This window comes from Ciconia boyciana, chromosome 3, assembly GCF_034638445.1.
Source record: "Ciconia boyciana chromosome 3, ASM3463844v1, whole genome shotgun sequence".
In the NCBI taxonomy this organism is placed as follows: Eukaryota; Metazoa; Chordata; class Aves; order Ciconiiformes; family Ciconiidae; genus Ciconia; species Ciconia boyciana.
The window spans coordinates 115,802,137-115,816,507 of NC_132936.1; the positions used below are offsets into that span (position 1 = coordinate 115,802,137).

Consider the following 14,371-nt stretch of genomic DNA (forward strand, 5'->3'; position numbering starts at 1 on the left):
TCTGACCTGTAGGTGGTATACTGGTGCCTAGATGGGGAGCACACTGCTGTTAGCCAGCCGTGGAGTAACGTGATCCCATGGCTGGAAACCAAAGCTAGAAAAAAAACCCATGCGCAGCTCCAGCAGATGCTGTAGGAGGGCAGATTTTTGCACAACGCCACGTCAGGTCGGGATGTTGGTCTTCAGAGACGTGCTGCAGCCATGGGGTTAATGAATGGACAAGATGCAGTTTTATGGCTGGGGTGTCATGCAGGAGGGCAGATGGCACAGTCTTGGGGTACCTTGTGTAAGGAGAAAAAGCGCCTTGGAGCCAGGATTAGTAAGCAGCATTTCTCCCCTCTCTCCTCCTGGCTGTCTGGCTATGGCAGGGACATCTATCTTCTCCCTCCCTACTCACCCAACAGCACGGCAGAGGTGTGGGGCCTGAAGAAGCCGTTGTACAGTGCCTGGTCCCCAGAGGGCTGTCACTACAGAAGCATCATGCGTGGCTTGTCATTAATAATTGTGTTCTGCAGTGATAATGACCCATCTAAGCCAGAAAAGATAATAGCAATAAACATACATCCCTAATTCCAATTGTAGCTGCTGAAAATTAGTTGTTGCATCTTGCTGAGGGATAGAAATGTAACTGAGCCTTGATTGAAAAATTCAGGGGAAGCTGCCTTATCTTACTCCTTTGCCAGATTAAAAAAGCCTCATACATAAAACCAGACAAAATGAATGAAGAATTTACAAACATCTATATTTTGCGTTAGGAAATGTGATAAAATTAGGAAAACAGCTGAAGACAGTGATTTTACAACTCTGACTATTTCAGGCAATGAGAGGTTTACATATCACAGTTTAACAAGATAAAAGGTCTCCCACAAAATACATAGATGACAGACATCTCATCTGAATTTGACATAACACAGCATCAAGTACACATGTAATGTGATGAACAGTGCCAGGTCATTCCCCAGTTAGGTAACATACAACCTCTTGAATAAGGCAATTCAAATATAACTCTTAATTCAAATCACAACATACCCAGGCAGCATGCAGGGAAAAGTCATTTATTTTGTACATTGGAATGACACAACTTGCAACATGTTTCCATTTTATGTAGTTAGAGCAACAGGATATAAACCATTCAAATAATCTCTCTCTCTCTCACTCTCTCTCTCTCAAGTCAACAGTTGTCTTTACTGGAATAAAGATTATCTGTTTTTGGTAAAAATAAAACTATTTGAATTCACTAATTAACAAAATGCACAGTGATTAGAAACCCAATTCTTCTCACAATTGTCTTCCCTGGCTCACGTGCATTTTCCTGTGATGCAGCAGCTGTGTAACCCTGGATTCAGAGAGCTCGTTCATTGCACAGAGGAACAAAAATTCACCGGCACGCAGTTCCCACGGCTGCAGACTGTGCCGTGTGCTTTACCATGCGGTTGCATGACACCCACACCTGATCGATGGCAGTGCTTCCATCACACCCGTACACACCTCACGGCTTGGAAACTGCATGTCACGTCTCCATTTCTGGGCACCTGTCCAATAAAGCATTTACTTACACACGTGCCTGACCTTCAGTGAGTCAAAAGTTGAATTATGTGCAGAAGCCCGTTCACTGGAACAGGGCCTTCATTTCTTTGTTACCAATTAATTCCTCAGGATCTTTACAACCAAGAAATTTAAGAAACTGTGAATCTGTTCAGAAGCAAAAAAAACCCCCAAACCTGAGTCAAAAATCTCTGATATGGTGGAGCCTAATCGACATGGCTGAGGATGTATTTCCACTGCAACAGACCTGGGGATCACAGAAGATAATGAAGGCTTTTCCTAGCATTGAAAAGTTCTTTCAAGAGGAAGAAATTAAGAAGGGAAATAAGATTTTTCCCTACTAAAAAAAAAAATAAATTGTAATTTCTGATCAGACTAATCTGGGAAGCTTCTCCCTGGCAAAGGGCTGTACATCCCCCTGTTTAACCATATACCTGCAGGGACTAATACTCTTGCTAAGGTATCGCGTCCTGCGGTGGCTGGGTCTCCCCTGTCCTCATGTGGGGAAGGGAACGGATCCAGGCGTCAGCGGGATTACTTCTGCTGCTGGGTCAGGGCTGCTGCAGGCACTGGGTGCATTGCAGGAATGGCTTTGGAGGGGGCCAGACCTTGTCAGGCTGAAGTCCCGCAAAGCCCGGAGCAAGGGTTACCCACGTGCCACAGGGCCTATTAAGGGCCAATAAAGGTATCGTGCTTATAAACAATGAAGAGGCGGAAGTTACCACAAGGGGGTCCAAATACCCCAAGCCTGCAAATGAGTGGTGGAGAGATTTCGCTCCTTCAGGTGAGCTACACAGCTGCAGCAGCAGCCGCAGCTGAGACCTTCTGGCTAGAGAACTGTCCTAGGCTTCAGAACCCATCTGTCCGAGAGAGGAAATACAGGAGAAACCGGATTGTCAGAGTGAATGTTACTGGATCCCGTTTATCACCATTATAAAGTTGTCTCGTGCCTCCCTACTACTCTATTTACTGCTCTGGTAAAAAAATCATTGGCATATTTATTTGCCTTTAAGGATACAAAAAAGCAAATCTTCAAAAGATAGTGGGGAGAAAGGTGCTTTCACAATGACATTCAGAGCAAAAATAGAGAAACGACATTTTACAGATCATTAGAGAGCTATCTTTGGCAGAATATTTCAAATAAATTATTTTTACAAATATTTTCTGCAGTTGTATATTAATTTTGAATAGTTCACTTTCAGCTATAGGGTTACTGGTTCACTACTCTCTATTAATAGGAAAACACCACAAATATAAAAATATATGAGCTCAGCACAATTTTTAGGCTACCACAACTGTCTCCAATGATTTCAAAAGTTGTAGATCAATACCACAGAAAATATGAAACAGGTTTTCTAACAGCATGTGTCAGGTTAGAAGATCACAGCTCGTTGCTGTTGTAAAACGCGCTGGGGAGGGCGGCTGGTGCCATTGCACGGGATTAGCACGGAAACGAGTTGGAGGAGCCGGATGCTCAGAGCCAGTCTCTGCCGCTGCTGGACATCCCCCCGTGGGGAATTGTCTCTTTCTGACCATAAGGCTTAGAGTTGTCGTGCTGGGGGGCAGACGAAGAGTTTCCACCATGGGCAGGAGAGGACGGAAGAGGGTGGGCAATGCCGGGCTTGCTGCGCTGAGAGTTTCTGACAAACAAAGCTGTACCCAGTCCTCTGCTTTACCCCCAGCAGGAAGATCAAGTGCAGCCACTTTCCCCGACAAAGTTGCCTCCTTTCACCTTCACGTGGGGAAAAGCACCCAGGGAGCCGCAAGCTTCACCTTTGCACTGTGGCCAGATCCTGCCTCAGGCTCTGGCCAGGACCCCAGCGGGATGGTGACTCTGCTGGGGACCCCAAGCCTGAGCCGTGGTGGCCCAAGAAGGGGGCTCACCTGAGCCCAACCTCCCCTCCCAGCATGTGTCACCGAGTCCACTGAACATTTCGATTTAAATATTTCACTTTGTTTATACAGCATGTACAGAATATACAGCATTGGGTAATTATTTCCCAGTAGATTACAAGTGTCTCCCAACATGACCTCTTTTATCAACAAATATATAAATCGACGGTAATAAAAGAGTCGTACCAACAAATATTATGGCTTTTCAAATAGTGTAGCTGCATTGTGCCATTGAACTTATGAGGAACCACGAGAGAGACAGAGAGATCAGGAGTCTTCAGCTCCTGAGCCCAGGGGTGACCCTCAGCTTTGACCCACTGTTGCAGGGGCTTCGCATTGCCAGGGCAGTGCTGGCACATGGCGCCAGGCGCGGCGCTGGCGGCAGAGGGAAGGTGGGGTTGAATTTATGACCCATACTCTGGCTTCTGTCTCCAGCCAAGCCAGTTCTTCTTCAAACTCTCCTTTCAGCCCTGCTTTGGAAAAATTTGGCTTTGTCCAGCTGGGGTCTGCCTGCCCCATCCCTGGTGGGGGGACTGGGTGGTCCATCGGGGTGTTGGAGATCTCTCGCTTTCTCTCTCGGCCAGGGTTTGCACAAGACATGTCTGCCCTAGAGCGCCCTGCGGCTGTGAGGGGGAAGATGCACAGGATGATGGGTGTCACAGGATGTGGCTGGTGACCGTGGTGGGTGGCTGGGCTCACCAGTGCTTCGGGTGCATCAGGAAGGGTGGTCGCAGCCTCCTCCCTGCCTCCCTCCCTTGTGCTACTCCCGGGCGATGGGGAGCCCCCCTTGGGCTGCTGAGCAGGGGGACAGGGGCTGCTGTCAGAGGAGAGCAGGAAAGCGTGAGCCATCAGTTTTAGAGCACATCAATGATGTGTTGCAGCACATCAAAAATACCAGAGGACAACCTTGCCTTGGCGGTGCCATCCCCAGCCACTGCCCTGGCATGGGGTGCCCGTGAGGTGGGTTACCTGTGCCCCAGCACTGCATGCCTGCTGCCTGCTGTGCCTCATGGGATGCATCTAGCCACTAGCCATTCCCCTCGCTTCTTAGAACCAGTGAGCCATTTTAAGCTCTTGCTCTCCTGCGTCCTGCTGTTACAGGGGGGTCCTGGGCTGTCTCACCCATGGGGAGCATCTAGCATCCCTGGGACAGGCTGCTCAGGCAGCTGCCAGCTCCCTGCCTGAGTGTTCCTCCACTCCTGAGTAGGACAGTGGAAGAAGCTGCTGATTTGAATTACATCTCTGCCAAGAGAGATGTGTTTCTGTGTCCTCTCCAAGCTCATAGCAACAGCCTGTTTTCTACTCTAGAAAGAGAAGCAGTTGCTTTCCCCGCATATCAAGTGTATGGAAATGGCTTTTGAGAACCGGAGTGGTCACTCAAGCATCGAGATAACTGGATCACTTAATTACAGCGGAAAATTAGTAATGGTTCTAAATTATTGCTAGTGTTGGTTTTTGACTAATTTCCATCTCATTTCCCTCTTCTTCAGAATATTATGGCCACTCCCTGCAGGCCTCTCTGGCTGAAATCAAGGCTGATGCTCACAAGAACAAGCATGGGCAGCCCTGCAGGATGCTGAGCTACAAGCGGCTCTGCCCGCTGCGGCAGTGATGCAGGGAGCAGTGCGGAGAGAGTCCCACGTGGAACCTGCCGCCTTTGAGACGTGTGAGCTTTCCTGTCAACAGCTTTGTTCCCTGTCAGTCTGCTTCTTGCTGGGAATATCCTGTGGGCTTATTTGTTGGGGTGAGGGGGAGGTAGTGTGTGGTGTCCTCTGTGTCCTCTTCTTGCTTGATTAACAGTGATGTTTGCACTTGGTGAAAACCAGGTGTACCAGAGACCTCTCTGGATATCCTAGGGGCAGTGGTAGGTATAAAGATGCCCATCACTGCTGAGTGGTCTTCAGAAAGTCATGGTTTTGATTTTACAACCTCATAGCACGTCTCTTTGGCACAGAGACCCGGGATACAGAGGGCTGCATTGTACCAAACTTGGCATTTTGTGGCTTTTACCAGCATGTATGTGTTTCTTCCAGCAGGAGCTAGGAAGCTTAGGAGAACTCACCAACTTCTCCCCTCCATCCACAATAAAACCATTTTGCTGGATTGCTGAACAATGTCCTCAACAGGTAGTCTTGAAAGCTGAGTTATTTGCAGAGCTGTGCCTCCTAATGCTTAAGGCATTATGGAAAAAAGAAGCTGGACAAGTGTTGTCAGAAGTTGAGCTGTCATCAGGGAAAAAATAAATAACGTTTTCTTTCTTGCTAACATAGCGACTGTAACGTAAAAGGTATTATCACAATCTTTTGCTCTCTAGAGCTGCTAGAAGTAGTACATGTTTCCTGATTAAGAGCAAGACAAGCAGGTCTCCTGCATGGCTCGCTGCGTGAGCATGTTTTCTCAAGAACTAGGAAGACAAAGGAAGCAACATGGGGCAACCAAATGAAGACACAACAGGTATTGGTTCGTTTTAATCTGTACAAGGGGGAGTTCAGCCAAGGGGCATCTAATCACAGCTCTTATTGCAAGGCAAGACCAGGGCAATGCACAGGGCTATAGATGAAAGCAAGGGGCAAGAGAGCCATCTCAGCCTTACACTGAGCAAGAAGAAATCTGCTTGTGCATCTCTCTACATCCCTGGGAGTCACAAAGCTACTAGTTTGCAAAAGCTTTCATCAACGCTCCCAGATAAGCCTGATAGCAACCTGGGACACATTCGCACCAGCACGCTCCAATCTATCCTGTGCTAGTGCAGCAATTTTACAGTCACTCAGCAACTCTCCACGTTTCTAAGTATCTCTGCAAAGAAGCTCAACTGCCAGAATCTCACATTTCTGTAAGCGAGGAGCCTGCCAGGGGCTGCGGGCTGGGGCAGAGGGGCACATGCTCCTGGTAATGACAGTGCCATGGACTGCCATGGCAATTTTCGTCAAGAAAACAGAGCAAGGCTATACTCCATGCAGGTCTTGCTCTGCTGCCATCTGTAAGGGACTCCTCTGAGTTAGAAATAAAGGAGAAGAAATAAATCCAACATCAACAGAGAGGTCAGGAGGTGCACTGAGAGAGCCCTGTGACAGTCCTCCACAGCCTGCAAGGGTTTAGGAGCTATAAATGTGACTAAGCATCCCAAGCCATTGCAACTTGCTTGACTTAAACTCTACCCATTTTAAGTGGGGGCAGGAAGGTTTTGTAGGCAGGTAGATAAGTTTTAGAATATTTAAAGCACCAAGAACAGGCTCCATTTTGAAAGGAAGAAGTTGAAGTGGGCCTTGAACCCTCAGTTAAAGCAATTAGTTTGCTCCGGAAGTGTAGAGGCAGGGTTGGGGTGGGGGTGGAGTTGGAGCATCTGTGAGACTTGATAACTGTGGAAGTTCAGGAGAAATGTTTAATCTTCCAAAAACTCATGTGTGAAGGACAGCAGCACAATAAAAACAGTGCCTGTGGGTAGTGGCTGTAATGGTGCCTGCATGATGAGCAGGAAGGCCTCAGCATGCTGACGTTTGCCTCTGCTGCGTGGAAACTTGCATGGTCCTTTGCTTGCAGGGCCTCAAGTTGAAGACATCTTTTGGCGTGGTTAATCTTTGCCCTGAGATACAAACAGCAAGCCTGAGCTAACAAGCATTGCTGTTCGGTCCCGTGAGAGAGGAGACTTGTCCCACACAGAAAGCCCCCAGCTGAGGGGCAGGAGGGACAGAGAAGGCTCCTCTGCAGGCAGCCTGAAGGAAGAAGGCATGCAAAGAGGCTCCACAGGGGGGACCAGCACAGAGCTAGCCCCAAGCTGGATTATCACTTTGTGCAGACAGCCATTCTGGGGCCTTGAGATGGCTCAAGGCGGATGCTGGAGGACCCCAACATCAAGTAGCATATGTTCCTAGTGCATTGCTAGTGCTCCTTCCCACCACTACCTAGAACTGCACACTGTTGGGGGTGGGGTGTGTGTGCTGGGAGAGGCAGAGAGCTGTTGTAGTGCACTACAACAGATCAAGGGCTATTATGAATCAAATAGATAAAAATACTGCCTGGGGTTGGTGCCCACAGACAGCCAAAAAAGCTGGAGGCTGTGCTATAGCTGTGCAGAAAACAAAATGCATGTCCGTAGCCACACAGCAGCTGGGGCAGGGGGATATGCTGTGGCAGTGCCTAAAAGGGTGTTTCCAGGTCTGGGTGGGACCACACAGCACTTCTCCCTTCCCCATGCCCTCTGACGCTGGACATCCTACCAGCAGCACTCTGCAGCGCCTGCTTTGGGAATGGCGTGCACGCCAGTGCCCTCTTTCACACTTCTAGGGAGGGGAATCCCAAGCTGGCGTTCACTTGGGAGGGTGGGAAGGAGCCAAGGGAGGGTGCAGGGCCTGCAGGAGAGAGAGATGAGCCACCCTGGGGGCACTGGGGCAGGGCTGGCCATTCTCGGGATGCTCCAGAGAGACAGCAAGACCATGCGGAGACCCCTTGGATGCTCTCAGGGACATGCCATAGACAGCAAATCCTGCTAGTAACTGCAGTCTTCTGGCTGTCTTTGCAAGTCAGAAGACTTGTCTAGTAACAGCTCCTGCTTGGCCAGATGGGCCCCTTTTCTTTGCAGCTACCCTTCTCTCTGCGTGAGGGGTGTTGCTGGCTGGCGAGAAGCTCTCAGCACCTCCAGTTCCAAAAGGAGGAAGGATCAAGTCCTTAAAAGGTGAGGAATCTCACTATATTTATTGTCCCTTAGTGCTTTTTGCAAGAATACAAATGCCTCTGGATGCTTTCCTGTGCAAGTCAATTTTTTACAAGATAAACAGGCTTTTCTGCAGCTTTCATGCTTTCATGCATGTGTATGAGCGTGTGTGGTTGGCCATCGCATGCTCAGAGAGGCCAGATAGATAGGTTCCTGGTGCTCTGCAAACATGCTTCCCCAGATGGGTCTGGGTGCCAAAGTCTACAGAAAAATAATGCAGGGGTTTCTCCCAGCAATAAGTTTTCCCTCTTTTCTCTCTCTCCATCACTTTCTGGCTATGGCCAGCTCTGCCCCTCCGGGAGTGCAGCTGAGTCTCCTCCTTAGGTATGTATATGGCCCCCAATACTGTTGCACTTGATTCTTACCCAAGCATTTAAAAATAGCTGTAACAATAACACACGGGCTCTGGTTCTTCCCTCCCTGCCCGTAGCAGAAATAGCATGGTGAGTTTATAGGCTGCATCCAGACTCGTGACCAGAAAGGGCTCAAAGCCTCCCTTTTCCCTTTTGTCCTTTAAGGAGGCGATGAAAGTGGGGAAAAAAATGCACAAATGACTCTGCACACAGGTGCAGGCAGGCACTAGCAGTTCGGGTAGGCTCAGCTGTGAGATGCTGCAGGTTTGCGGCTCCTGCTGGCACCAGGGACCTGCAGAGTCCCTGGGTCTTTTGCACCTTTTCTGTGCGTTCAGGTTGTGGCTGGGATTTGCCTCCTCTCCTGTTGGCCCCTGAGAAGCTGGGGATATGGTTTTGCTAAGATGCTCAGGGCTGTCACTGCTCTGTGTGCCTCCTTCCCTTTGTCCCCAAGTGCTTTGGAGTGGCCTGTTGAGTTATTTGGATGTCCGTCTCTGACTGTCCTTTGCACTGTGCTGTGTCCTTTACCATGGAAAGGTTTGCCTTCAGCTAGTGGGGTGATGAGAGGGGGTGAGAGCAGCCAGGGCAGCAGATGGATGGAGGCTGAGGCTTTGAAGTGCTGTTTCTGGCAACCTCCCTGAGCCCAGGGCTTTATCAGAGATGCTTGATGCCCTTCCCTTGCGAGGGAGGGTGGGGAGGCTGGCAGGGACGAGGAGGAGATGGGAAAGCACTGGCAGCAGACGGGGGACTTGGGGAGACAGGTTGCACCCCACAGGGCGGGTGGGCGTGAGGGTGAGACGTGCCATGCCAGGGGCTGTGCTCCCTCCTGCTGCCTCTGGCAGTGTGTGGCTGGGCGTGGGTGTTTCGTGGAGGAGGGCAGTTTATCTTTTGCCTTTGGAGGGTTTGGTTTAAAGACGAGGTTGGTGCAGAGGAGCAGGCATTACACCCTCATGAACACAGGCAGGTGACTGGGGCTCAGTGGAGTGGTCCGTCCCCTCCTTTGTATGGACTTGCTGCTCTTCTGTGGCTCCTCCATGGGCAACTGGGCAAATACATGTCACGCTTTGCATAAGCTCGTTAAAGATGCCAAAAAGCACATGGCTAGCAGAGGATAATTGCATAAACAAGGCTGGTGTTTACTGTGTGATTTAGGCCTTGTCCTAAGCAAGAAATGCTCCATCATTCCCTTTGGAAAGCTCTGTGAGCAGAACAGTTATTTATTGCCTGTTAAACTGAGCTGCTACACAAGTCCTGTTTGACTTGTTAATGACTTCAGCGACTGCAATTCATTCTGAAGAAGCAAATGAGAGTAAAATACCAACATCACCTTTCAGTAGATGTAATTACTGGGTCAGGAGAGCTGCTTCGCTTTCATAATTCACTGCCTGGGAAAAGCACACAGATGTGACAGGCTGTGTTCAGCTGGGGCTTGATGAGCATTGATGTTTGACCTGCACTCATCCTGGAGGGTGCTGAGCACCCACAGGGAGAATGGGGCAGCAGCACGGCTGGCAAAAAACAGTATAGGATGTGGGGAAGGGCCAGGTTTGTGTGAAAGCAGCCCAGAGATCATGTTAAATCCTCTGGCTGCTGGGGTGCGTTAGTTACCTGCTCTGCCACACACGCCCTCACGTCGGCAGATGGGAATTTTACTGCTTCTGGGCCTCTACAGACACAGTCATGGTGCAATGAAATCAACCACCTCCTACCCTCTCTCTTTTTGCTTGGTGGCACGTTTCTAGCCTGGAGCTCGAAAGCCAGACACTGCTGTTGGTGCCAGTCTGACCGGCTGTGTGGTTCCATCCTGACCCTGTGCAGTGGACAGGCAGGAATGTGGGCAGGAGCGTAGGCAGGAGCATGGACAGGACCCCAGGATCGTGTGCCTCAGACGCACACGCCTCACTGGGAGGACCAGATGAAGGCAGCGCTTGCCTGGGACACGTCTCCGGAGCTGGTGTTTGAGTTCAGCTGTCAGAGCAGGACCTTGGAAGCATCACGGGGAGGGTTTATTTGGGGACAGCTCAACAGATGCTGGATGAAACACAAGGAGGAGCAACATCCCTGGGCATGTAGAGACTTTTCTCCTCCTCAGTGCTGGCTGAGCTCCATTGAGCCATGTGGGTCAGAAATGGCCTGCGGCACCTGGACTGGGGCATGGGCAGGCAGCTGCTCAGAGCAGCCCGAGCTCCTGGTTTGCTCGGCGACCTCGTGGTGTACCTCAGATCTGCTTTTGCACCCATGGACTCTGCCCTGGTGATGCATCTCTTGCATTCCCACTTATCATTAGCTAGTGGCTTAACCTAGTGCAAGTCACCGTGAGGCTGGAACAAGAGCAGGAGCAGTTCTATATAACTAGAGGACACAAGAAGAAATTGCTGCTAAGTACCTTGGGGACATATGCACAGGTCTCCCCAAGTCTAGGGCAAGCTGGCGCTGATGGGGGACCCAGCACAGGGGCAGCTCCTGACCCCAGAAGGGTTGCACTGCAACTTTGTCTCTGGGTGGTTTCCTGCATTCCCCTGAGAGCTGGGTGGCTGTGAGCCCCGGTTGTACCACAGCACACCAAGCCCGAGGCACAATGGAGATGGAACAGGAGGAAAGCCATGAGATGGGGCAAGAGCGGGCGTGCAGAGGCACTGTTGCCCCCTGTCAGCAGCTGAAACACAATGAAGTCAAACCAATGAGTAAAGAAGAGATGGGTACAACGTAAGGGGAGACAATGGGAGGGGAGGGAAGGGTTTTCCATAGAGAATATGCAGGAGTACTACTGGATCCATCAGGAATCATTACAAACTTTATTTGTCTGTGCATTGTGTACTATTGATAAGGATCATCACAATTAGTGGACTCACTGCCTATAGTGGTGGGCAACACACACAAAGAAAAATCAATGAAGCCAAACAGATGAAAATGAAATAATTGTACATAAAGGTAATCATAAACCTGAACAACCTGTGCCTGTGTTTGATTCTTCCCCCAAACAATGAAAAACAAAAAGAAAACCCCCAAACCCCATCAAAAGTGAAAAAAAAGCTTAAGAAGAAAAAACCCCCACAACTTCATACTCCTAGAGAAATTCTTACAACAGGTTAATTAAAATTTCCACAGATCGTTCAAAATGAGTACAAATACCCCCCAGCCAACTGGTTCTGGTACAAGTGTCAGATGTAGTTTCCAGCTGGGTGGGAAGAGCTCACCAGTGGACATGCAGGCTGGGTGTTTGGCTGGCTGGGACGCCAGGAAGCCCGGCAAAGGCCGTAGGGTAAGGAGACATCTTTCAACACTAGTGCACAACGTGATCCCTGTGCTGCGCCCAGGGGAGCCCTACATCCATACCTCCCTGGGCTCAGCTCGCTACCCCAGCCTGCACTGCTGGATTCAGGGGGTGATGCTGAGTTACAACTCCCTGTCTCACCTTTTCCGTCTATTTCAGATTTGGACAGTGCAAAATGTGGCCTTTTTCCCTGGGAGATGCTTCCCGCCGCCCTTCAGCCATTACACTGAATTATTCTGCCTCCAAATGTCCATGGGAGAGGACCAGCTTTGGGGACTGATCCTGATGGCTTAACGCTCAGAAATAGGGGCTGTCACTGGACCTCTGGGGACACAGGGAATAGCAGGGGGCCAAGGGTTTTTGAGGCAGCCACCAGCTATAAAGGCAGAGGCAGGCAAGGTGCTGGAAGCCAGCCATGCTTGTCCCCCTTGGGTTCAGACGCTGCTCATCCCACTTGGGCTCCCTGGGACCTTGTGTAAAACCTCCTGTGGATGGTGGATGCCTTCACACCGGTTTCAGCATGTCCTGGACTGGCCGCTGTTGGGGGGACCCGGGCCATGTGGGGGGACAGAGCCTCCAGGCTCTGGGGTGTGGGTTTTCCTCCCCTGAAAACCTACATCTATGTGGCTGTTATTGCTTCTCGTAGACCCACGTACAGAGCAATAAATCGGGACAGCTTTCCCTCCTTTTACTCCCACTAAGAGGAAACAAACAAATGAACAAAAACCTATGGCGAAACTAAACTAACTAAAATAAATAAAACCCAGTGAAAAGAAAACACTTGTATCTGCAATGCTCAACCGACATGGCTGGAAGGACTATCGCTATAGGATGCTATATACAGATTGGGTTCATTTCATTCATGCAAATGTTACAAGTACCACGACAGCATGCCCAAGGAGGCAGACAAGGTGGGAGGAAAGCCCCCGCCGCTCCGCGCAACCTCGGCTTAGGACACTGGACACGAGGTTGCAGCTGCGCATCCCCGGAGGACAGAGGGGGAAAGGCAAGGGGCATGTGGGGGCAGAAATCCTAGTTGTACACAAGCCAAAACAAAAAAAACCCCACCAATCCCAAATCAATGATGAAAATGGTTTGTGTTCTATCCTTAGAAAGCTCCCAATTTCCCCTTGTCTTCAGTTCAGTCTCTCGCTTCTCTCCAACAGGGCCAGAGGGGACGTTCCTGAGTGGCGAAGGCAGGCGGATGGTGATTGGAGATCAGGACCCTTGCTTTCCTCTCCTTCCCTCGCCCACTGCTCTGTTTCTCACCAGCTACTCTGGCCTTCCCCGTACCGACGCGCCTCGGTTGCCTTCGCATCCATCCTCTCGGGGGGCCGCGGGCGAGAGAGAGCGATGGGAAAGGGCTCGGTGGCTATCAGCCGCTCTTGGTAGAACTGCAGAGAGGGCCCTGCCGCTGGGCTCCTGGCCGGGGCCGCTGCACGGGGAGGGGTCCTGCTGGCTTTGGGGTCCTGCCTAGTTCAAAGGATCCTCCAAAGCCGCTTTCCATCAGCACGTGTGTGAACATGGCAAATCTTTTATTCTTTCTCTGTTCATTATACACAGCATTATATCTATATCTATACCTATATATCACTCTATATAGATACATATAGATATATATATATATTTACTATCTCTGATTGTCCCTTTAGAAGCCCTTTATGTGGCAGTAGGCTTCCAGAGATGAGAAGAATATGTACAAGAGCCAGAGGAGGATAAAGAGTGAGGATGTGAGCAGCTTGGAAGTCCGCGGCCCGCCCAGCTCACCTCCAATCTCGGGTCTCCGCCGGTAGAGCAGCACACCCACACTGATAAAAGCAAAAATGGTGAAGAGGGTGACAGAGAAGGCCAGGGTGCCGGGCGAGACTTGGAAGGCTTGTCCATGTGCCGCGTGGTAGATGGCTGCGATGGACCAGGCCACCCCGATGCCCAGGAAAACATTCACGGCATTGCTCCCGGTGACGTTCCCGATGGAGGCATCCGCATACTGGTCCTGTGTCGCTGCTACTTTGCTGGCAAAGGTGTCTGCAAAGGGATGGCACAGAGAGACCCTCAGCAAACAGCCACATAAGGAGGGACAGCAGCAGGTAGCTTGGGGACAAATGTCAACGACATCACTTGGGGAATGAAGATAGTGGGTAAGGGGATAGGGTACAGCCCCATCTATGGGCACTCCCAAAGAAGGGCACATCTGGCCAGAGTGACAATCAGGGTCCAGAAATGCCCAGGAGGGAAGTCTCAATGTCCAGAAGTACGGGGCTTCCCCCAGTATGGCCCCAGATACCCCACAGTGCTTCAAGCAAGAGACAACACTTCCCAGTACTACATTGTGTTGGCCCCTTCTCCCACATCCACTAATTTGTTGACTTGCAAAAGAACCGAACAGGCTGGAAGAGCTTTGTGGGAGCCACAATAGTTTATATCTATCCTCCAGGTCCACTGAAGTTTTGTATTTGTGTTTCTGTGTTTTCTTTAATGATGTTTCTCCAAAACCTTTTACCTCACTAAAGTCCAGTGTCTTGTGCAGATCCTGACACTTTGGTAAACAAGTGGTCATCTTTCACACCTTAGGGAGAAAAACCATGCAGGTGGGTGTAT

General features: G+C 50.1%; 1 protein-coding gene across 3 annotated transcripts in view; it reads right to left on the reverse strand.

The window, feature by feature from the left end:
- Positions 1 to 11,454: 11,454 nt before the first annotated feature.
- The window catches only part of SLC8A1 (solute carrier family 8 member A1), a 138,145-nt gene continuing 135,228 nt past the window's right edge, over positions 11,455 to 14,371 (reverse strand). For all 3 annotated transcript variants that reach the window (XM_072857273.1, XM_072857271.1, XM_072857272.1), the window contains one exon: positions 11,455 to 13,798. In XM_072857273.1, coding sequence (XP_072713374.1) covers positions 13,422 to 13,798 — 377 coding nt within the window. In that variant the 3' untranslated portion in view covers positions 11,455 to 13,421. The remainder of the gene's footprint in view (positions 13,799 to 14,371) is intronic.